The sequence below is a fragment of the Schistocerca nitens genome, chromosome 6 (assembly GCF_023898315.1).
Source record: "Schistocerca nitens isolate TAMUIC-IGC-003100 chromosome 6, iqSchNite1.1, whole genome shotgun sequence".
Taxonomy (NCBI): domain Eukaryota; kingdom Metazoa; phylum Arthropoda; class Insecta; order Orthoptera; family Acrididae; genus Schistocerca; species Schistocerca nitens.
In genome coordinates this window covers 679,560,024-679,585,861 of record NC_064619.1, presented here as the reverse complement: position 1 = coordinate 679,585,861, position 25,838 = coordinate 679,560,024, and the positions used below count along the sequence as shown (strand labels likewise).

The window sequence follows — 25,838 nt, the reverse complement described above, 5'->3', positions numbered from 1 at the left end:
AGTCAACTACCCTGGCCAGGAAGATCTCCGGATCTGTCCCCCATTGAGCATGTTTGGGACTGGATGAAGCGTCGTCTCACGCGGTCTGCACGTCCAGCACGAACGCTGGTCCAACTGAGGCGCCAGGTGGAAATGGCATGGCAAGCCGTTCCACAGGACTACATCCAGCATCTCTACGATCGTCTCCATGGGAGAATAGCAGCCTGCATTGCTGCGAAAGGTGGATATACACTGTACTAGTGCCGACATTGTGCATGCTCTGTTGCCTGTGTCTATGTGCCTGTGGTTCTGTCAGTGTGATCATGTGATGTATCTGACCCCAGGGATGTGTCAATAAAGTTTCCCCTTCCTGGGACAATGAATTCACGGTGTTCTTATTTCAATTTCCAGTAGTGTATTAAAGTTTCGTAAACGAGTAGAGTTACAGTATTAAACGACTCACGCAGTGCCTCAGAGATGGTCAACTTTCATTAAGGATATCATAGAACAAGGCAAAGATAAATGGTATGAAGCAGTCGGCAACTGATGAACTACGACTATCACACCATTAGTCGTCCGAGCAGGGCTATTATTTTTGTGTCGAGAATTATACAACAGATCATTTCAGTGCAAGTGGCGCTGTATCTGACCGACACATACGACTCTTACTGTAAGTACGCTTTATTTGTTCTACTCGTGAAAGTGTTTTAATACCAGAGTGCGCGGGAATAGTAAGTCAGTCCATCTGCACTGTGAGATGTTAGACCCACTGTCACACGCTAGCACCAAGTATTTTACAGGCAATCTCATAATATTATTGGCGGTGCTCCAGAATGTCATCGGCAACTGGTTCAAATAAATTAGCACAGTTCTTTTTGGCCGATCTTCTATCTACATCAGTCCCAAATACAGCCTCCTCGAAGATGCGACTGTGGATGGCACATTTAACTGTTATCGTGGCTTGTGGTGTGGATCGTCTCAGTTCCTCTTCTTCCCCTTCGGCACGGGGCGAGAGGTCCCCACGAAGCAGGAGGATATTTTTCGAATGACGAGGTACAGTACGAGCAGCACGGCGACCAGCGTGGCCACCACGAAGGCAGCGACGTCTAGCAGCAGGTACTGGTACCAGGCCAGGTCCAGCGCGGCGGACCTCAGGTGCGGCGCCCCCTGGTGCCTGATGACGTACTCCACCCAGTAGACCGCCTCCTCCAGCGGCGGCCGGGGGCGGTCCCGGAACAGCCGAGACAGCTGCTTGGCGCGCTCGTAATATCTGTAACGACAGGAAGGACAGAGCATAGTTAGAACAACATCTGACAACATAATACTTCGGAGAAATTAACCAATCCCAAGATCCTAAAAACAATGTGTCCTCACTAAGTAAGATGTTGTTGTTGTTGTGGTCTTCAGTAATGAGACTGGATTGATGCAGCTCTCCATGCTACTCTATCCTGTGCAAGCTTCTTCATCTCCCTTTACCTACTGCAACCTACATCCTTCTGAATCTGCTTAGTGTATTCATCTCTTGGACTCCCCCTACGACTTTTACCCTCCACGATGCCCTCCAATACTAAATTGGTGATCCCTTGATACCTCAGAACATGTCCTACCAACCGATCCCTTCCTCTGGTCAAGTTGTGCCACAAACTCCTCTTCTCGCCAATCCTATTAAGTACCTCCTCATTAGTTATGTGATCTACCCATCTAATCTTCAGCATTCTTCTGTAGCACCACATTTCGAAAGCTTCTATTCTCTTCTTGTCCAAACTATTTACCGTCCATGTTTCACTTCCATTCATGGCTACACTCCATACAAATACTTTCAGAAATGACTTCCTCACACTTAAATCTATACTCGATGTTAACAAATTTCTCTTCTTCAGAAACGCTTTCCTTGCCATTGCCAGTCTACATTTTATATCCTCTCTACTTCGACCATCATCGGTTATTTTGCTCCCCAAATAGCAAAACTCCTTTACTACTTTAAGTGTCTCATTTCCTAATCTAACAACCTCAACATCACCCGACTTAATTCGACTACATTCCATTATCCTCGTTTTGCTTTTGTTGATGTTCATCTTATATCCTCCCTTCAAGACACCATCCATTCCGTTCAACTGCTCTTCCAAGTCCTTTGCTGTCTCTGACAGACTTACAATGTCATCGGCGAACCTCAAAGTTTTTATTTCTTTTCCATGGATTTTAATACCTACTCCGAATTTTTCTTTTGTTTCCCTTACTGCTTGCTCAATATAGAGATTGAATAGCATCGGGGAGAGGCTACAACCCTGTCTTACTCCCTTCCCAACCCCTGCTTCCCTTTCATGTCCCTCGACTCTTATAACTACCATCTGGTTTCTGTACAAATTGTAAATAGCCTTTCGCTCCCTGTATTTTACCCCTGCCACCTTTAGAATTTGAAAGAGAGTATTCCAGTCAACATTGTCAAAAGCTTTCAGTAAGTCTACAATTGCTAGAAACGTAGGTTTGCCTTTTCTTAATCTATTTCCTAAGATAAGTCGTAGGGTCAGTATTGCCTCACGTGTTCCAGTATTTCTACGGAATCCAAACTGATCTTCCCCAACGTCGGCTTCTACTAGTTTTTCCATTCGTCTGTAAAGAATTCGTGTTAGTATTTTGCAGCTGACTAAGTAAGATACAGTTGCTAAATTATACGCAGCGGATAACGATACTCATTCAGTATTGAAGCTTGCGATACACCAGATGGCTTACGACTACTCCTGACTTCGTTAGGGTCCTGTATGTAACGAGCAGCTAGGCCACTGAGGTGCAAATAAAACAGGCCTGTTATTTTCAGAAGACAGAAAATAAGGCGATAAGCGTACAGTTATTACATATTTACTTTGTTTTGCTTTGATCTGGATATCTGACTGAAATCGCCGTGTGTGTCTGTACATTTATCCCAGAGTGAGACAAGACGTTCAGTGCCTACAAGGAAAAATGTTTGCAGTTGCCTACGTGAAACATGATTCTACACAGCCGTGCACCTCTTCGTCCGAGGCAAATTGTTGGACACGAATGTCTTTATTCAGGGCTCCAAATGGGGAGAGATCGGGACTGCATAGAGGGTGTGGGCGGACCACGTGTCCCCAAGGTTGTTTTGGCTATGCAACAGAAGTCTCCATGGAAAGCGGGAAAGCCCTTACACATCCTCCATGCGATTTTTATAGTTTTGGAGCCCTGAAGAAAGACAGTGGTGGCCATCGATTTACTTCAGACAAAGAGGTGCACGCCAGGGTGCAATAACTGCTCCGTGAGCCGAAAGGTCAGTTTTCATTACAGATTTTTATTCATTTAGTTATTTAAAGCTTTTTGATCCGGATCTTCTTAACTTCGTTCCACGAACGTTTGTTCACCCGTTTAAATTTCATCAGCCAAAGTAACTAAAAATATTTGCCGTCAGCGCGCCTTCTTGATATACGCTACGTAATGCACAAGAGCTACATCTATTTGCGGAGTACCAAATGGTAGATCTCATAAAAATCAAAATAAAAGTCCGAAACAACATATGCTGATCTTGTAATTATTAATTATTTTTGGCATTAGAAGTCACCCATTTTAGAACCTACAGAGCAGTAAAAGGATGATTGCGACTTAAGTGTTACGGACAAACATATGCTCTCGCGGACTCTTTTGGAGGTCTACATTTCAGTACTAAATCAAATGATTTTGCTGTAATAGTTTAGGCTGCCTTTTGCAAGAGAACGCAATGACACCCCATTTTCTTCCGACCTCATTTCGATTTATCGCTATTTCTTTTATTCGCGTAACCTATATTAGTTAAATATACAGGGTGGTCCATTGATCGTGACCGGGCCAAAGATCTCACGAAATATGCGTCGCCGGCCGCGGTGGTCTCGCGGTTCTAGGCGCGCAGTCCGGAACCGTGGGACTGCTACGGTCGCAGGTTCGAATCCTGCCTCGGGCATGGATGTGAGTGATGTCCTTAGGTTAGTTAGGTTTAAGTAGTTCTAAGTTCTAGGGGACTGATAACCACAGCAGTTGAGTCCCATAGTGCTCAGAGCCATTTGAACCATTTTGAAATATGCGTCAAACTAAAAAACTACAAACGACGAAACTCGTCCAGCATGAAGGGGCAAACCAGATGGCGCTATAGTTGGCCTGCTAGATGGCGCTGCCATATTTCAAACGGGTATCAATTGTGTGTGTGTGTTTTTTTAATAGGAACCCCCATTTTTATTATATATTCGTGTAGTACGTAAAGAAATATGAATGTTTTAGTTGGACCACTTTTCTCGCTTTGTGATAGATGGCGCTGTAATAGTCATAAACAAATGGCTCACAATTTTAGACGAACTGTTGGTAACAGGTAGGTTTTTTAAATTAAAATACAGAACGTAGGTCCGTTTGAACATTTTATTTCTGTTGTTCCAATGTGATAGGCCCACATGTACCTTTGGGAACTTATCATTTCTGAGAACGCATGCTATTATAGCGTGATTACCTGTAAATACCACATTAATGCAATAAACGCTCAAAATGATGTCCGTCAACCTCGATGCATTTGGCAATACGTATAACGACATTCCTCTCAACAGCGAGTAGTTCGCCTTCCGTAATGTTCACACATGCATTAACAATGCGCTGACGCATGCTGTCAGGCGTTGTCGGTGGATCACGATAGCAAATATCCTTCAACTTTCCCCACAGAAAGAAATCCGGGGACATCAGATCCGGTGAACGTGCGGGACATGGTATGGTGCTTCGACGACCAATCCACCTGTCATGAAATATGCTATTCAATACCGTTCCTACTGCACGCAAGCTATGACATCCATCATGTTGGAAGTACATCACCATTCTGTCATGCAGTGAAACATCTTGTAGCAACATCGGTAGAACATTACGTAGGAAATCAGAATACAAGGCACCATTTAGATTGCCATCGATAAAATGGGGGCCAATTATCCTTCCTCCCATAATGCCGCACCATACATTAACCCGCCAAGGTCGCAGCCATCGTGGATTTTCCGTTGCCCAACAGTGCATATTATGCCGGTTTACGTTACCGTTGTTGGTGAATGACGCTTCGTCGCTAAATAGAACGCGTGCAAAAAATCTGTCATCGTTCCGTAATTTCTCTTGTGCCCAGTGGAAGAACTGTACACGACGTTCAGAGTCGTCGCCATGCAATTCCTGGTGCATAGAAATATGGTATGGGTGCAATCGATGTTGATGTAGCATTTTAAACACCGACGCTTTTGAGATTCCCGATTCTCGCGCAATTTGTCTGCTACTGACGTGCGGATTAGCCGCGACAGCAGCTAAAACATCTACTTGGGCATCATCATTTGTTGCAGGTCGTGGTTGACGTTTCACATGTGGCTGAACACTTCCTGTTTCTTTAAATCACGTAACTACCCGGGGAACGATCCGGATACTTGGATTATGTCGTCCAGGATACCGAGCAGCATACATAGCACACGCCCGTTGGGCATTTTGATCACAATAGCAATACATCAACACGATATCGACCTTTTCCGCAGTGGGTAGACGGTCCATTTTAACATGGGTAATGTACACGAAGCAAATAGGATAATGCATCACGAAGCAAATACTGTCCGCACTGGCGGAATGTTACGTGATACCACGTACTTAGACGTTTGTGAATATTACAGCGCCATCTATCACAAAGCGAAAAAAGTGATCCAACCAAAACATTCATATTTCTTTACGCACTACACGAATATGTAACAAAAAATGAGGGTCCCTATTTTTAAAAAATGCAGGTGATATCCGTTTGACCTATGGCAGCGCCATCTAGCGGGCCAACCATAGAGTCATCTGGTTTCCCCCTTCAAGCTAGACGAGTTACGTTCTTTGTAGTTTTTTCGTTTAAGCCAGCCGGAGTGGCCGTGCGGTTCTAGGCGCTACAGTCTGGAACCGAGCGACCGCTACGGTCGCAGGTTCGAATCCTGCCTCGGGCATGGCTGTGTGTGATGTCCTTAGGTTAGTTAGGTTTAATTAGTTCTAAGTTCTAGTCGACTGATGATCTCAGAAGATAAGTCGCATAGTGCTCACAGCCATTTGAACCATGTTTTTCGTTTGATGCTTATTTCGTGAGATATTTGGCCCAGTCACTATCAATGGACCACCCTGTATACTAAAACATAGTCAGTGAATATATGTGTGAATTAGTAAACAAAGAAGCACGTAAAATGCATAAGCAAAAAACATCTATCAGCAGAATTTCCTGTTTTGTCCCAGAAAGTACTGCTATGCATCTAGGGTGTAGTGTCAATCGTACCGTGTATGCTACTAAAATAAGAAGTTCAAAAAGTATGAAATTAAGTAAATAAAGAATACATCTAAAAATGATAAAGGATTAACTTTAAATACAAGTCAGCTGCCTATGAAACGTAGGTAAATCTCAAAACAACAATATCAAATCGTCGAGGCAAAGTCTAAATTAATGTACTCCGGAAAATTCACAGAGACCAGAGGTCTACAAATTCTCCTACCAGCTTGGCTGCCCCTATCTCCGCAGCAACCATTACAGCTGCTCAGCCTGCTGCAATAGACACCAGAATACATGTGTACCGAAGCACAGTGGTTACAGCAGGGCAGCTCGGGCTTCCGTAAGCCTGGCAGGCTTCCTGGGGCCTGTTCGGCCTGCTCCAGTCCAATGAATGTGTCTGCGTACGTATTTTTACTGCGGATCAATTACCACGATGGCGGGAGCAGCATTGCACAAATAACCCTCAAATGAGACTGAGGAGAAATTACGAATTGGGAAAAATATACCAGTCACGGAATAGGGTCCAGCTGGGAAAAAGTTGTGTGTATATCAGTCAGCTTCAAATAAATCAGAAGGTGTTTCGCAATGCAACCTCGAATATGTTACGAATTATTTGTAAAATTAATCATCAGTTTGCTTACTCCATATACATTTTGAAACCAGACAGAGGATTACTGGCTGACAAGTGTGTGGAAATGTGTTCCTAGGACTTGAGGCCATTGACCAGGATATAGGCTTTCTAATTTTAGGGGAGACATTGATTGAGATAAGAATAAAATGGGGCCCAGTGGATATTAAAAACCACATTCTGGTGGTATGCAACGTAGTGCGACGAAAGCATAGTATGAAAGAAAAGGATAGTCTTTCATAAACGTGCTTTTTATATTCGTATAATACGAGAAACGAAGTTAGTCTTTGCTAAAATGCATTGGGAAATTTAGAATGAACTACTTTGCCCAATTTACGGCGTTGAGTGTAGTAGTCTTAAGTGTATAGGATCTCGACATCCGGAGATGGTTCTGCTTACTACGGGGCCATGTATCAGAGGGACCTGATAGCTGTTCGAACTGAGTATAGCCACTACTAGTCGAAAGAGCGTGAAATTAAGAGAGAACCGTTCATATTTAAATAAATACATAACTAAGCCCGAAACACTCCGACAAATAAAACAGGACATATAAAATCCACCGTTATCCGGCCTAAAATGGCTCAGAATGACTATATATTTAATTGAGCCTAGTCTGATGATACTCGGACAAAAAAGTTCAACTTCCAAGCCCTACTCATTACACTAAAATGAAAGCGTGCAGAATAGACGGCTACGTAGCGTAGCACAGCGGGAAGACGGGCGGGCAAGCAATGTTCCTTTGGACTGCTTGGGTGGAGCAAACTTGGCTGGGAGTAAAGCAGGCTGCTCGTTCTGTGACGTAACGTACGGCAGCTTACCAGGCAAGCACGGGCAGGTTAAGAGCGGAGTGTGTAGATAGAGACACGACTGCCCTGCCCTCACGTGACCGCCCGTTCTGGTCGCCGCACTCGGCCACCTCACGACCAGCGCGACGCCGTTGAATGGTGGCTGAGTTGCACGCTAACATCAGACCACTGCAGGACATGGGCCTCCTAAGATAGATTAATGATTGAATGTACGTGATTACTTAAAAATATGATATAAAATGATAAGGTAATCTGTTCTTTACCAATGAGGGGCTAATTAAAGACGGATTGGTTTTCATATCATCTATATTCCACACTTGGTGCCACGTATATATATCCTCTGTGACTGTGACTTCAAATCATTTCCGAGTGCAATATATTTCTTAGTTTATTTGAACCAAATAGCTGTTACATCCTCGAACACTCTCGGACATCCGTATTAACGTCGTTGTCAAGAAACTTTTGCCCGAGTGAGACTTGGGCCGTCTACAAATTGTTAAAGAAGACGTCATGTTTTTACCCAAATCTGCCATCGGCTCCTATCGAGATGACATGACCGAAAGAACAGAGACGACGCATTCATATGACTGAGTCGCCTCCATGGGTTATGAATCCACCACCTCCAGTGTGAATGCACAGCCACGTTCGACTCCCGCGGCAGTCTCAAAGTAAAGAGCATGGAGGACATGGAGAGGTAGTGCGGGTAGGTTGCGCTGTATGGGAATGTGGGTCCGCCGGCCGGGGTGGCCGAGCGGTTCTAGACGCTACAGTCTGGAACCGCGCGACCGCAACGGTCGCAGGTTCGAATCTTCCCTCAGTCACGGATGTGTGTGAAGTCCTTAGGTTAGTTAGGTTTAAGTAGTTCTAAGTTCTAGGGGACTAATGACCTCAGAAGTTAAGGCCCATATTGCTCAGAGCCATTTGAACCATTTGGGAAGTGGGTCCCCGTTATTTCAATAAACATCGTGTCCGGGTGGCACAGTGGTTAACGCAACTATCTATCAAACAGGAGATCCGGGTTAGAATCCTGGTCCAGCACGCATTTTCACTCAGCGCCGCTGATTCCGCTTACAGTCCCGATGCAGCTGACATCATGATTTCCTTCTCTTCCCTTTGTTTCTCCCCCCGTCCCCTTCAATTCACATAATACAAAACACAGGTGTGGATTCCGCGTGGTGTCATTTATTTCAGACATGTACAAAAGAATTCTGGCACTCTGATGGCCAAGTCGGAGCTCTTTCGGCTGATCACGCGGGGTTCTGCCTTTGCATGCTGCGTCCCTTCGAACTTACTTTTGAGGTACCACAACACGTGGTCGTATCTGCCTCTCGATGGTACAGAAAAATCATCAGTCAAGTCGCAGAAAATTGGCAAAACATCGTGACCTACCACATTTTAAATGGCGTGCCTCAGATCAAACTTAAACTGACGAAGCACATTCCTTGTCAATTGATGATTGGCCTCGAACTCGTGCGGGCTGTGGCCGGGAGAGCGACGTCCAGTCGGCTTGCCTCCACAGACACCTGATTCAGACACCTGTAAGAGATGTCGTAGCCCCGTGACACCAAGAGTACCATCCGTCACCTTCGCTGCTCTTGCGGAGGTATCAGATGCACTGATCCAAATTTCTTCCGATCTGCCAGCGTTCCCTTGCACTGACCGGACGGCGAGTCCATCCCCTCAGGAGGGAACAACGTCTTTGGACGCCGTCAGAACCCGAGAAGCAATGTTGTAGTTGCGATGGATATCGACTCAGGCGTCGTACCCACCTCTGATTTCCTTCTGGTTGGGGCGGCGTCAGTTAGTGACCAGTCACACTCCAATACGGAATGAGTTTGGAAGCAGAATTCACCAGCGAAGCGCAAGAAATGCAGTCGTACGCCACCTGGCTATTGTCTCCTCAGGATGGCCACATAGGGTGGTGAACCGCCGTCAGAAAACGCATCTATGTTGCGATTGACTCCTTACCCACCTACGTCAGTGGTTTGTGCTCCACAGCCTGTGACGCTTTCTCCTCCACCGCCTGTGACCTGTGTTGACAAGGCGTGTATGGAGGTCGCTGAAATTTAGTCTTGATGATTCTACCACTCGAAAACGATCTAGTGTTGCTTCTCTTTCTTGAATGGACGACGTAAAGGAGCAATTGGAACAGGCTGTGAATATTGTGGGTGGGTACGTTCCACCAGTATGCTCCCCCCCCCCCTTCCACATAGTAACCACGAAGCCATCGACTGTCTTTTGCGGTCGGCCCCAGCTGGGTGCCACCCATGTCTTGGCAGCAGGAGTGCCAGAACACTCGTGTCGCCTAGCTACGATCAATGCCAGCGCTATCTGTGTTCCACATAGAAATTGGTGATGCTCCACGATACACTTCGAGTGGCAGATTTAGCTGTGGCCCTCTTACGAGAAGTGCATATCGATGGTTTCCTAACCGGTCTGGGTGTATTCCTTTCGTCTTCCACGTGCCAGATACTGGTAACAGGGTGGGGATTCCCATCCATGAAGTATTACCAATTGACAACGTCCAATATCTTCCGGATGTGAGCGACACGGCTCATACGCTCATTGGTGTCTGAATTATTAACATCCATGTTCCTTCAGGATCAGAGAGGAGAAGGAAACGCTCCACCTTCTTTGTGTAGGGGAGACCTTACGCCTTTTCGTTGGGCGGCAGAATGCATTGGTGCTGGACGGTTATTTCAATTCCACCATCCACCCCAAAGATCAGCTGCTGCATCATTCGCCTTGGGCAGTGCTTGCCACGATCTTCGACCATCTCCAACTTGTGGACTCACGAGAACAAGTTTATGACGACCGCCCCAGTTTCACACAGCACACCGTTCCCAGTCGCCTTGATTGCTTTTATATCTCGCGCTCGTTGCTGGAAGGAACCCAACTGGCTGCGATCTGGCCTGTCACTTTTTCCGACCATGCAGCTTATGTGTGCGCAGTCACATTTGACCACCAAAGGTGTAGCATGGAAGGGGTGTTTTTAAATGAATGTGGTTCTACTGGCGTCTCCTGACTGTCGGCATCTTATCAAGGTGACTTGGGATTCATGTCGCCCCTGCCATAGCGCTTGTTCGTCTATGTCGTCATGGTAGCTGTCTGGTGACAAACCTGCCGTCCACTGGGCCTTGATGGTGTATAGCAGAGACTCGGCGGTTTGGAGGAGGCAATCCACGAACTTTTATTAACAAATACTGAGGGACTGCCCTGTGATGCCTCTTTCCCCTTAAAGATGTACAATAGTGAAATTCACCAAGGCACAGATTTCCGCCCACGCATGCCACCACCTTGAATGGAAGGTGATGCTAGCCTGCCTTTGGATGTTCCATTGATGTACTACCTTCTAGCAGACAGGCGACGATATTGCCAGGCCTTGATTCGTACCATCGCTAATGAGGATGGCAGGCAGCACCCAGTGGCATTGGATGCAGCCTCCATGTCCATTATGGTACATTGCAACACTTACATTCACAGCTGTTATTGAAGAAGTGTCTCAGAACATGTTTGGCAGAGTATAAAAAATTCCGACAGTCCTCTGCTACTACACAGACCTGATCGCCCTCACTTTAGATCCGCCTGCAGCTTTGGCATGATTAGCCTTCAGCCAGGCAGTTAATCAGGTCGATCACTCTTTTCTTACAGCTGTCCTCCATCGAGGTGATTACACGTCTCCTGCACAGTGCGACATCCTTGGTGCTGTATAATTGTCGGTTTATACAACAAATTCTTATTGGGCGTCTGGTGCGACAGGTGTGCCCCCTGTCTAAGGTGCTGCACGCCTTCACCCCATAGTTATGTGGACTATGACCACGTGTGATGAGAACGTACATAGTTGGACATCGATGTTGTTGCACCGACTATGCAGACGATTTGATCCTCTGTCTTTGAAGTGCTGAGAATACCCGTGTGGTGCTTGCATGGGTGGGGACCTACAGTGAGGTGTCAGGTAGCTCCCTCAATGTACATTAACTGTGAGCTATGTTTATTGGTACAGACCTGCCTGAGAACCGAGCGTGATTCCCCTAGATCACTTCAAGAAAATGCCGGAAAAGTTCCTTTGAAAGGGCACGGCCGATTTCCTTTCCCATCCTTCCCTAATCCGAACTTGTACTCCGTCTCAAATGACCTCACTGTCGATGGGATATTAAACACTAATCTCCTCCTCCTCCTCCTCCTCCTCCTCCTGCCTGAGAGAAGTGTTGACCCACTCAGTGTTAGCAGTACCTTATGCTGTCCCTGGTATCGGTTTTATGGCTGACATGCGGTGTTCTGGAGCCTTGAATTGCAAATAGCACTGCAACGGACCACGTTTTGACTCACTGAACACCGCCACCACTCCCTTGACTTCCTGCAATGCATGTGCTATGTCACTACCTACATAGCATTGCAGATTCCTTATGTGGAGCAAACTCTTCCGGCCCTGTACACCCTGGTTCGATGCAGGTTAAGTGAGTCCCTTTGTTAACCAGGGGATGACCTACAAGGTTCACTATGTGTTCCTTACCCTTCTCCAGGCTCAATGATGTGTGGGTCTTTACCATGTTCTGGGTAGACTTCGGCCCTTTTGTCAGTTCACGGTCGACGATGTGGTGGTGTTGCCTGACATGTCTTACCAGATTACTGTTTGATGCATGTGCGCCAGCCTCGTTGGTTGTTTCAGCAATGTCTTCCGACATCCCAGCGCCTTTCTATCACATTGGACGCATTTATCTGGAGCACAGCTACCTAACTGCCTCTCTACCGCCAGTGTGTTTGTTGTCGTCGAAGGCAGTCTACACTGGATGCATGTGGCCTACACCGCCATTGTGATCGAACAGAAGTACCTGCGCAACTGGTGGCGGAATGTGTGGCGGGCGGTTAGCGTCCCTTTTTTTGCCACTGCAGCACTTTCTGCGTAGTATGTCACCATCAACTGGATACAATCGAATCATTCTCATCTCGACCAAGTTCACCTCGCCAACTCCCCACTTTGTGCCACATGCGGGGTGCCTGACACGGACGATCATCGCTTGTGGCCTGGCACTAGACGTCTGGTGCTTGGTCCATCGAATTCTGGCATTCCTCACAGAAGTTACTCCCGGCCGAATAACAATGGGATCAGTCACGTTCCTGGATGACATTATCTACCCACAGATGACGGCTCACTCTGTGAATTGGTTCTGTGTCACTGGAATTCGATATTTTTTTGCCACAGGTAAGAATAGTTTCCCGATTTTTGAAATTATGCGAACGAACGACATTGCGCCATTGTCCATAATCCGAAATACAGACAACATTTTTCCATCTTCCTATTCTGTGATGTAGGAATTTCCCTGCAATGAGCGGTTGATCTCATCCACAGTTTTTAATATTTTTTTACACTGTGGTCCCAACGGTGCTCCGTTCTGTTTCGAGGAGACGTGCTTGAATTTCTCCACAGCTACCAGTGGCTTTTATGCAATTCACTGCGCAGGTCCGAAGGAAAAAAAGGAATTCTCTAATTCTCTGGTACATACACGTGTATCGCCTCCATACATTTCTTTCCTCCTTTCTTAGTTTAGGTAGGACTGTTGCGATAGTCGTAGTTAGGGGCCAATGACTGAAGCAATGCAGTTATTTTTGTTTTTAAGTTACAAGTAGCGGTGGCAAATGGACCCCCATTTTTATAGGTTGCTTTATACACAAGAAAGAGATAGAAGAAAAAAAGTGTGTTCTGAAATGACGAAAAAAAAGTAAACAGGAGCCCCAGGTTCAAACCCTAATCTGGCACAAATTTTAAGCTTGCCCCACTGATGTAAATCAATGTACACTACCAGCTAATGTCTCGATTCCTTTGTGTCTTGACTCATTGTGGCTGCAGAGTCAAAATATTGTCACCTCTTTCGAACATGTCCAAAGGAACGTAGTATACCACACACTTTATATGTATTTAGTCCTTCGCGAGCTCGATGCGCTGCCCGTTTTGTAAATCCTCGTCGCCAGTTTTGTAAAGGCCTCGTCGCTTCTGTTGTGGAGGCCGTGTTGCCACTGTTGTTACGGTAGACCGAGTGTGTGAGGTCGTGAAACGGCTTTTAGTGCAGTACAGCGCTAAGACAATTTCTCCCTGCCACTGGATCCAGCAGTCTGCAGTTAGTTCCCATAGGCGGGGCCGAGGTTTAGATGTAGTTAGGATAGCAGCGCCGGAGGAAGGATCAGCTTATTTTTGTTTGATAGAGTCACAAGCGGCGTAGCCCCGTAGGATTTTTATTTCTTCTTTTGTTTTCTTTTGCTAGATGCCCTTAACACACAAATTTTTAAAAAAAAGTGAATAAAAAGGAAGCGAGCAAGACATCAAACTACCAAACCGCTAGTCCAAGTCGTCAGTCTTTTCCTCATTCGCTATTTTTTTCGGTGTATCTGATAACCAGAATACTTTTTTTTGCTTTTTTCTGAAATAAAACTTCGGAAGCTATTTTCGTTGTGATACTTAATACTGTATCATAGAACTTCTGTAGATGAAGGTATTCAATCTATGTGGAAAAGAAAGGTCAGTAGATGACTTGCCCACAAAAAGCAGAAGTCCAGAGTTCCCGTCTCGAATTAGCAAACAGTTTTAGTATGCCACTAAGATTTATATCAGCGCAGAGTCAAAATTTAATTAAATGATTTGCTCACATCGTTTCTTCATCAACAAGAGAATTGTACTAAGTATCTATGAGAGACTATAACTGACTTAAATAGAAACAGTCTTTCTAAAAAGACGTTAGAATCTAGAGTCAATTCTGTAATCTACTTTGGTCGTCCTGGAAATACTTTCCTGTTGACGTAAACTTGGTATTAGTGAAAATGCTAGATAAGTGCTTGTCATGTTGTGAATGTTTGAAACACACAGCATGTATCATAACTGATATTCAACAACGACTTAAGAGAAAATATACGACAGCAGAACTAAAAATGTAGCATTGAACATGGGTCCACAAACAGCCATTTGCATGATAACTGTGAATGTCTAGTTGTGAGTCCCCACTGACTCCAGCATAGGCCATCTGACAAGGAGAGGTAACCCAGTGGTGACCCTTAACAGACTTACAAATGTTATATTAGAGAGATTGGTTGTGTGATTCGCCAAAGCACGAATTCCTTAATTTTAGTTAGTTTAGGAAAATGGACGGTCTCTTTGTCAGAATTTGTCCCTTCCAGAATGCGGTTTTCATTTTAAATACAATCGCACCAGATCAGAAATAAGTTGTTTCTCATCTTGCAGTGCCGTACTGCGGGCAGTGTGCAGTCAAGTTCACCTGAAACATGAGGTCTGTAACCCATTCCGTATCTTCTAATTTTTGTTTTGGGTCTCCTTTTTCCATTGTGACAACAGCGGATTCTAAACCGAAAAATCGTTCCAGGTATGCCCCTTGACTTAATGAGTGCACTTCGCAGTACTATGTCAACTCTCTATATTTTTCATTCACTGTCGTAGAAAACTGTTGTGGACGGCAGTGGAATAATGTGTGCGATTTCAGAATGCTTACTGTTTGCATCACCAATTCCTTCACATGCTTCATGCCTGCAAATTTAGCACAAAGTGCTCATAGATGTACAGAGCAATCAATTCTGTCTGTCATTTATTGTAAATTTTTGCTTTTTCGTCATCAACTAAATCTTAAAATTCTTTTGGCATGGTGTTTTAATGTTATCCCATAGCAAATTTTCAGTGCCTGTCGATTATGCAACTGTGTATCTAACAATAAAAACAGAGAATTCTTGGACTTCTCTTCTGTCACTACTGTTCATTTTTTAAGGTTTTTGACAATAGACAATTTTCTGCAAACAGCCACTTGACCTGTGAACTTCTTTTACATCACGGACAAATAACAAAGGGTAAACGACGCTGGCACCACGAAATGCCGAGCTGAAGAAAGTGTGCCGACAGAGAAATGTCGTAACGCGGTGCTAAGTGAAATGTCACGCTGTACTGGAGACCGCTCCGCCAATCTGCGTGCAGCCCGCGCATCGGCCTCGCGTGTGGTTGGCCACAAAATGACCAATCGTGACCTACTGGATAACGTTGGAGGCCTCATAAGGCTGTTTGCTGAGTGGCAGTCAAGCGTGGAGCATCTGTTCCGCTTACTCTCTTACGTTCAGCCATAGGCCACCGCTTGCACGGGCGTCGAAACAGGAGTCTCTTCCGTCTTTGCTTTTATTAAAGCATTGGCGGGCTCTCACATCGAGGTCTCGGAGCATAGCAAAACGGCACTCGGCAAGTTCTGCACGGCGTCATCCGGCAGCAGAATTGTCGTGTCTTCTCGTTGAGGTGGGATGTCGGGCTTGGATGGTGCCTTGGGGTCGCGGAGGTCTCATTCCGCCGACGACACGAGGCACGTTCACTTGTTGCCACGGGCCGCGCCGCTTGCCTTTTCGAGCATCTCGGCTTCCTCCATCCCCCCCCCCCCCAAAGAATAGGGAAAAAGTAGGCCAGGACCTGGAACCAAAGACAGGTTTACCGCAGCCTCCGTCCAGAACTCCAGGACTCCTATCGTGCTATCAAATAATTACTTTGTCAGTATTTGCGATCCCCTCCCTCCATCCCCTCTCCTGAGTCACCTCCTGCTTGCCAACGCCCAAAGCCGACATGCCCAACCCATCCTCGACCTAAATGATGGCAAGCAGAAGTCCTGTCAACCAACTAAAATCCTCCTCAAAGACACGACACCCAACACCCAACCTGATCCCAATTCCTCAAATCCCCCCAATCAAGTACACATCCACGAAGCAGCGACGTGCAAAGAAGGACAGACAGGACAGACATAAGAAGATCAGGAATCCCACCCCGTCCCCCCAACCCAAATCGCCTCCCCCCCCCCCATACCTGAGAATCCTATTGTTCCTGAACCACTTACAGCACCTTTTGTCGCCCTGGAAGGGAACCAGGAAACCGGTGCCCTGGAAGAGAACCATGAAACCCGGGAGAATTCGGAGGGCTTCGTGCTGGCGAGGAAAACCTTTCACCAGCCGAGACTTCCACGTGTTCGGGGAGTGGAATCCACCCCAAACAGGTTTCAGGCTGTGGCCGATGCATCAGACGAACCACACGAAACAACAGCACAGAATCACACATCGCACCACCTCCCACCGATCATCCCGGAGTTTCCTCCCAATTATGAGGAACTCCACGACATGATCAAAGCACGAGTCAATGAGAAATGGTTCAAATGGCTCTGAGCACTATGGGACTCAACTGCTGTGGTCATCAGTCTCCTAGAACTTAGAACTACTTAAACCTAACTAACCTAAGGACAGCACACACATCCATGCCCGAGGCAGGATTCGAACCTGCGACCGTAGCAGTCGCACGGTTCCAGACTGTGCGCCTAGAACCGCGAGACCACCGCGGCCGGCTACGAGTCAATGAGGACAACTTCAAAGCAAAACCAACGTGGGGGACAAAATAAAGGTGACACTACACGACATAGAAGACTACAACACCATAAAAAATGCCCTCACAGACAAAAATATACCACATTGCACGTTTCCCACCACCAAGACAAGAAACAAAAACATCGTCATTAGGGACCTCCTAAGACGGCTCTCTGCTCAGCAGTCAGACCTTACTGCCCAGGGATTTTTTGGAAAAACTGTCGAGCAGATGGACAAAAATGGGGCAGAGAGTAAGTGACCATTATTTCAAGTCACTCTGGCGGACATACCGCAGAACAAGCGCGAGACCAAAGCTGAACTGGCAGTCCCTGTCACCACGGAGCCGCTCCGCCACAAGAACAAAGTGCCGCAATGCTTCAGGTGTCAGGGACTGGATCACATAGCCGCCAATTGCCATATGCCCGTGCGCTGCAGGAAATGCGCCGAGCTCCACGACACCAGGACTCGCACAATAAAACACATGGACCCACAGATAAGGTACACGCTGTGTGGGAAAAACCACACAGTAGGGTTCCAAGGCTGCAAGGTCCACAAAAAACACACAGAGAAGGCAAAGCGTGCGAAGGCCGTCCCCCACACACGAAATCAAGACACCACCACCCCATCATACCATACAGAGAGACAAAACAAGGAGCACACACACACAAACCTTGAGCAAAAGCCCGCATCTCGTGGTCGTGCGGTAGCGTTCTCGCTTCTCACGCCCGGGTTCCCGGGTTCGATTCCCGGCGGGGTCAGGGATTTTCTCTGCCTCGTGATGGCTGGGTGTTGTGTGCTGTCCTTAGGTTAGTTAGGTTTAACTAGTTCTAAGTTCTAGGGGACTTATGACCACAGCACTTGAGTCCCATAGTGCTCAGAGCCATTTGAACCATTTTGAGCAAAACCACGGCCAGACACACCTAGGGCAACATATGTGGAAGTGGTCTCTCCAGCAAAGAGCCGCGAAAACGTCGAGAAATCGACGCAAGCCCAGTCACCACAACACCAGACCCATATGCAAGAACAACACTGGGAAAAACACAACAATGACCAGGTCCAGCACGACAGAGGAAGTTCTAGGGAACCCCACACTCAGTCCACGCTCTCAGATCAATAGTTGGGCGTTATGGTCCAGACCATGAACCTCGTCATGGAAATGATGAATGAATTCATGGAGGCCCTGAGGCAGAACACTCAGATCCTCGTTGCTCTTCAGGCAGCAGTCCATCAGTCGCTCCCCTCTGAGCTTCCTCAGTAGTTTCAAAACCCCATCATGGTTAGACGACCAAATATCCAAGGCCTGACAATGTGCGTCTTTAACATAGATGGCATTGTTAATCAAGATGTCGAGTTTAGAGAACTCATGAAGGAGTTCTACATCGACATATGCATGATGGGGGAAACACACCTAAAACCAGGAATAAAAGTGGCAGTTCCCAACTACGTTAGGTACTGTAAAGAAAGGCCAACCCAAGCCGGAGGAGTGGCCATATACATAAAAAGTGGGATCTGCCACCACCAGATATTCTTACCACCTACCAATAAGATCAAAGCAGTGGTGGTGGAAATAACCACTGCCACCGGACCCCTAACAATTGTTGCTATCTACCGACCCCCACAAGACGAGACAGACGAGGGAGACATAGCTGCTCTAGGGCACATTGAAGGCAAACACATAATAGGATGCGACTTCAATGCCAAACGCCCCAATTGGAACTCTAGAGTAACCTCCAGAGCAGGCGCCAAACTGCAACAACTAGCGCGCTATCATCACTTCGAAACATGGGGTCCGGTAGAGCCCACACATTTTCCAAAATATGGAGGTAGGCCCGATGTGTTAGACATAGCCCTCACTTGGAGGATCGCAGGGTTTATGGCCACAAGGACAATCAACAGAATGTCCCCCGACCACAACCCAGTGATTGTAGAGGTCGATGTGGAAGAATGGGTAGCACTCACACGGTACCAGACGTCTTACAAACGTACAAACTGGGAGCTATACCGAGAAACTGTCGCCTCTGATATAGCTCGCACTCAGCCATCTACTGCCGAAACAGTAGAACAAGTGCTACAAGACCTAACAGGTACCATCTTACAGGCAGCGGATGATGCCACTCCCCCACAATGGGATGGACCGACCTGTTAGTACAAGTCCCAGAACATTTGTTAGCTCAAATCCGACAGGAGAACAGAGTGGCGAAAGAGTGGAAGATCACCAGAAATCAGGCCACCAGGAGGCTGCTCAATCGTCTACAGAGAGAGCTGAAGGTAGTGCTCAATGAACACAGAAATTAGCAATGGCAAAACCACCTCACAGCTCTCGATCACACGCTAGGGCAAACAACCAAGCAATTCACCAAAAGACGCATTAGGATTCCGCCACTGCACGGCGAGCGGGGTGTGGCCAACAGCCATACTGAAAAGTCCAACGCCCTCACCGACTCCTTCGAGAAGCAGTTTCAAGCGGCAGAACCCCATGATAACGAACTCGAAGAGATAGTCCGTCGTCAAACGGCTGTCTTCCTTAATGCTGAGGAGGACCCAGAGGACGAACCACCACTTTTCACCCCCGAAGACGTGGCAAAAGTAATTAGGTCCTTCCCTATATAAAAGCCGCCTGGACACGACAATGGCCGGCCGCGGTGGTCTAGCGGTTCTAGGCGCGCAGTCCGGAACCGCGCGACTGCTACGGTCGCAGGTTCGAATCCTGCCTCGGGCATGGAAGTGTGTGATGTCCTTAGGTTAGTTAGGTTTAAGTAGTTCTAAGTTCTAGGGGACTGATGACCACAGTAGTTAAGTCCCATAGTGCTCAGAGCCATTTTGACACGACAATATCATCAACCAGCTAGTTAAAAAACTCCCGAACTCAGCTATCGAACACCTCGCGAACGTCTTCTACGAGATTACTCGTACCCGCGAGTTCCCAGCTTACTTGAAACATGCGGAAGTGGTCGCGATACACAAACCAGGGGAAGACCCTTTATTTCCGCAGTAGTACAGGCCGATTAGCCTCTTTCCAACTCTCAGCGAGATCTGTGAGCGCCTCCTGCTTGTTCCCACACGAGACCATATTACCAAAGCGACTTCTGCCGGATTTCCTGTTCGGGTTCCGACAGAAGCACTCTGGCCCACAACAGATCATGAGACTGGTGGGAGCAGCCAAAGAGGGCTTCAACCACAGAGGCTACTGCGGGATAGTGCTACCTGATGCAGCCAAAGCCTTCGACTCAGTATGCCATAAGGGTTGTTATGCAAGTTATATACACAGGGGTTCCGAGGGAGCATAGTCAGGTTAATCTAAAGCTATCTCACGAACTGAACTTTCTCTGTCGAGGTAGAAACAGCTACCTCCACCAAAAGGCGTATTCGTGAAGGGGGTGCCACAGGGATCGGTCCTGGGGCCCATTTTGTACAGTCTGTACACTGCGGACACTCCCACAGACCCCCTGGTGCACACCACACAGTATGCTGACGACACAGCCTTTTACACTCGTAATGGGAACATCGACCTGGCCATTCGTAGGCTACAAAGGGCTTTAGATAACACAGAAACCTGGGCCCATTGCTGGGGCATCACCATCAACCCTGAAAAGGTACAGGCTATGCTGATCACCTGGAGACTCGGGAGACGTGGACCCTTCAATGTCTCTCCCTTCACCTGCACCTACGTGGATCCCGAGTCCCTTGGCGCAGATCTGCCAAGTATCTCGGCGTAACCTTGTACTCGAGAGTAACGTAGAAACCCCACAGACGACGTCCACAGAAAGGTCTGTGACAGAATGTCCATCCTATACCCAGGACTCAACACAACCAACTCCATTCCTTGCTCTGTAGGAGTAAATGTCTATCAGGCCCTTATACGGCCAGTAATGGAATATGCGTGCACTGCCTGGGGATACGTGGCGAAGCAGCATCTGCACAAACTCCAGAGGCTGCAGAACCGCTCCCTCAGGAGGGCACTGCACCTACCCATGGGATTCCCCACCGACGATGTGCACGCCGCAGCCGAAATCCCACTCCTCAAAGAAAGATTCCAAGATCTGGAAAGGGCTTTCTACGAGAGCTCTACCAGATCTGTAAATAACCTCGTCCACTCCCTAGGTCGGTATGACATGTCCCGTGATAAGCACAAACGCCCTATGACGATCTTCGACGACTAAGTCGAAGAGGAAAATCTCAAAATCCACCAGTCCTAACACCAATCCCAGGCTAGTACAAGACACCACCAGAACACCCCCTCAATACACAGACAGCCAAAACAATGAAAGATAGTGTGTTAAAATGTGTGTGAAGTCCTAAGGGACCAAACTGCGGAGGCCATCGGTCCCTAGACTTACACACTACTTAAACTAACTTATGCTAAGAACAAAACACATACACACCCATGCCCAAGGGAGGACTCGAACTTTCGACGGGACGGGACAAGCAATGCGTGACATGGCACCTCAAACCGCACGGCCATTCCGTGCGGCTAATCAACGATAATCACACACACCCAACACACATTGTGGAGTAAAATCTAACAGGCTATAAACTCCTCCATACACTTCCCCAAGGAGGGGAAAGTAAAAGGTGAGAGAGAAGCCGGCCGCAGTGGCCGAGCGGTTCTAGGCGCTTCAGTTTCGAACCGCGCGACCGCTACGGTCGCAGGTTCGAATCCTGCCCCGGGCATGGATGTGTGTGATGTCCTTAGGTTAGTTAGGTTTAAGGAGTTCTAAGTTCTAGGGGACTGATGACCTCAGCTGGTAAGTCCCATAGTGCTCAGAGCCATTTGAACCATTTGAGAGAGAGAGAGAGAGATGTCTGTATCAACGTTGCCCCTCCAGACGTGGCGGGATATAGGAAGACCTGCAGAGCATTGACAGATGGTGCAAGGACTGCCAATTGATGCTGAAGGTAAGTAAATGTAACATTGCGCATAAAAAGACGAATAGATCTTCTGCTGTCCGATTACTCCACCAGCGACGAATCACTGGGAACAGTAACTATCATAAAAATACTGAGGAGTAAGGTTTCGGAGCGATCTGAAGTGAAATGACTACATAAAACAATGTTTTGTAAAGACAAAAAATGGTTCAAATGGCTCTGAGGTCATCAGTCCCCTAGAACTTAGAATTACTTAAACATAACGAACCTAAGGACATCGCACACATCCATGCCCGAGGCAGGATTCGAACCTGCGACCGCAGCGGTCGCCCGATTCCAGACTGTAGCGCCTAGAACCGCTCGGCCACCCCGGCCGGCTTTGTAAAGACAGATGAAGGCTGAGATTCATTGGAAGGATACTGAAGAAAAAGCAGTTTTACCAATGAAGAATTTGCTTACAAAATTCTACCGATTCTTGAGTACTGTTCCTCAGTCTTGGAGGCATACCATGAAGGATTAATAGAGCAGGAGCATTATGGAGATGCTCAAAGAACAGTGGCAGATGCTACAAGAGAGAGATTGTCTAGTTCGGAGAGTTTTATTATTGAAATTCCGAAAGAGTACTACTTCCTCCCACGTACATCTCGTGAAATGATCACGACGTGAATATCAGCCAAATTAGATGTCATATAGGACTGTACCAACAGTCATTCTTCACTAGCAATATTGCCGACTTGTGAACAGGAAAGAGATGAAAAGCGATCAGTAGCAGGAGTGTCCTCCGTCACACACTGTATGGTGGCTTGTGGCGTGTGGACGACTATGTAGATATTCAGAAGATCTCATAATGTTACCGCACCAGGGAGGATGGTCGTCGTTAAGCCCCAGTTCCGTCACTACCTGTTTCTGTGTTCCCTCGGTGTCACTTATTTCGACTTTCGCAACAGGAAACTCGTACAGAATTAGAAAATATTTCGTTACAGAGAAGTGTGAAGGGGTGCCAGATTGGAGGCGGCTCACCTCGGGTCGTTGAGCAGCTGGTTGAGGGCGGCGGCCAGCGTCCCTCGGCTGAGGTCTCGGTAGAGCAGCTTGAGGCCGCTGCCGCCGGCCACGACGCGGTCCGCGTTGAGGAACTGGTCGCCGAACATGGGCATGGCGAGCATGGGCACGCCCGCCGCCACCGCCTCCTGGGTGCCCATCAGGCCGGAGTGCGTGATGAAGACGCGCACGTTCGGGTGGTCTGCAAGCGGGAACACGTTCACTGACCAACTGGAGCAAGTTTCGAGTACTTTTAACAAACACCTGCTACATGTAATAACACAATGTGGTTTTATATTATACAGACTATAGGCCAAGAGAACATATTAAAAATGTTATTCCATAAAGCTTTAAGCAACTAGAACAAGCACCAATGTCCTTCACCGAAATGAAAACATCTCTAAAAAAACCAAAAGCTCGTGTGATGTTGATAGAATTTCGCACAGAATAATGAAAACTTCTTTTGAACTTAATAAATAATGTCCTTAATAATATACGTAATGCATCACTAGCAAAAGGAATTTTTCCAGATACCTTTAGGTATTCCATTTTTAAATCACTTCATAAGAAAGGTGGCAAGAAAGGCAGTTATCGTCCAGTTTTGCCGGCTGGTGTGGCCTTGCGGTTCTAGGCGCTTCAGTCTGGAACCGCGTGATCGCTACGGTCGCAGGTTTGAATCCTGCCTCGGACATGGATGTGTGTGATGTCCTTAGGTTAGTTACGTTTAAGTAGTTTTAAGTTCTAGGGGACTGATGACCACAGATGTTAAGTCCCATAGTGCTCAGAGCCATTTGAACCATTTGAACGTCCAGTTTTCTTACTGGCGTTTTTTCCAAAAATTTGAAAAAATAATTTACTGAAGAGTAGGCTAACAGTTAATTAGAAACAATTTACTTAGCATATCATAGTTTAGATTCCACGGACGTTTCTCGACTGAGAAAGCTATTTATACATTCACTCATCAAATAGTACAAGTCTTAAATAATAAAATATCGTCAGTTGCTATTTTTGTGATCTTTCCAGATATTGATTCAGAGACTGCGGTAATTTGCACTGTACCATGCATCCACAGTTACAGCATGTGTTGAAAATGGTTGCCATGTGCCTCAATGCAGTCACGTACACGCCATAGCATGTTTGGTCTCACACATTCACATCGGCCAGGCTGCATCTGAGCAGTGTAAAAGGCAGCATGAATACGCTGCTCCACATCTGAAATGGGCTCTGCATACACGATACTTTCGAGACAAAGTATGATTCAATAGCATGGAAACCATGCATTTTAGGACATAAGTTCATTAGACTTTTTTTTGTTACGTATCGTCTTATCCATCAATCCCTAGGGTTCTACACAATGGAGAAAATCACACTATATATGTTAATGATCTCCTATCTAACATTAAATATATATTGTTTCCAGACAATACTACTGCTACGATAAACGCCACTGGAGGGACAGCAACAGTGGCATTATTAACCGGTTCTCAGAAAAGATACTCTCTCCAAATCGAAAAAAGAAACACTATATCAGTTCTGCACAGGAAATACAGTCATACAAAAATTGATGACGCATATGAGCAGAAGTCAGTAAATATGGTCGGACGCTCCAAAAGTTTGAGTGTATGTATTTATTCTAGCTTCATCTGGAAGAAGTATGTTACTAAGCTTGTGAAATAGTTCAGCTAGCTGCTTTTGTTGTTTGTACAAAACCTAATCACGGAAACAAACGAATTAATCTCGTGACATAGCTTGCAAGGTACTGATTGCACAAAAGCGAGCAATAGGAATAATATGTGGTATTCACCCATAGACATCATGTAGCTATCTTTTCCAGGATCTAAACATTTTAATTGTGGCTTCACAGCACATACACTCCTGGAAATGGAAAAAAGAACACATTGACACCGGTGTGTCAGACCCACCACACCTGCTCCGGACACTGCGAGAGGGCTGTACTAGCAATGATCTCACGCACGGCACAGCGGACACACCAGGAACCGCGGTGTTGGCCGTCGAATGGCGCTAGCTGCGCAGCATTTGTGCACCGCCGCCGTCAGTGTCAGCCAGTTTGCCGTGGCATACGGAGCTCCATCGCAGTCTAACACTGGTAGCATGCCGCGACAGCGTGGACGTGAACCGTATGTGCAGTTGACGGACTTTGAGCGAGGGCGTATAGTGGGCATGCGGGAGGCCGGGTGGACGTACCGCTGAATTGCTCAACACGTGGGGCGTGAGGTCTCCACAGTACATCGATGTTGTCGCCAGTGGTCGGCGGAAGGTGCACGTGCCGTGCATCGGACCGCAGCGACGCACGGATGCACGCCAAGACCGTAGGATCCTACGCAGTGCCGTAGGGGACCGCACCGCCACTTCCCAGCAAATTAGGGACACTGTTTCTCCTGGGGTATCGGCGAGGACCATTCGCAACCGTCTCCATGAAGCTGGGCTACGGTCCCGCACACCGTTAGGCCGTCTTCCGCTCACGCCCCAACATCGTGCAGCCCGCCTCCAGTGGTGTCGCGACAGGCGTGAATGGAGGGACGAATGGAGACGTGTCGTCTTCAGCGATGAGAGTCGCTTCTGCCTTGGTGCCAATGATGGTCGTATGCGTGTTTGGCGCCGTGCAGGTGAGCGCCACAATCAGGACTGCATACGACCGAGGCACACAGGGCCAACACCCGGCATCATGGTGTGGGGAGCGATCTCCTACACTGGCCGTACACCACTGGTGATCGTCGAGGGGACACTGAATAGTGCACGGTACATCCAAACCGTCATCGAACCCATCGTTCTACCATTCCTAGACCGGCAAGGGAACTTGCTGTTCCAACAGGATAATGCACGTCCGCATGTATCCCGTGCC

General features: G+C 47.1%; 1 protein-coding gene across 1 annotated transcript in view; it reads right to left on the bottom strand.

The window, feature by feature from the left end:
- Positions 1-598: 598 nt before the first annotated feature.
- The window catches only part of LOC126262414 (UDP-glycosyltransferase UGT5-like), a 115,235-nt gene continuing 89,995 nt past the window's right edge, over positions 599-25,838 (bottom strand). The window contains exons 6-7 of the mRNA XM_049959042.1: positions 22,958-23,177; positions 599-1,249 (exon numbers count right to left, since the gene is read on the bottom strand). Of these exons, the coding sequence (XP_049814999.1) occupies positions 958-1,249; positions 22,958-23,177 (512 nt within the window). The 3' untranslated portion in view covers positions 599-957. The remainder of the gene's footprint in view (positions 1,250-22,957; positions 23,178-25,838) is intronic.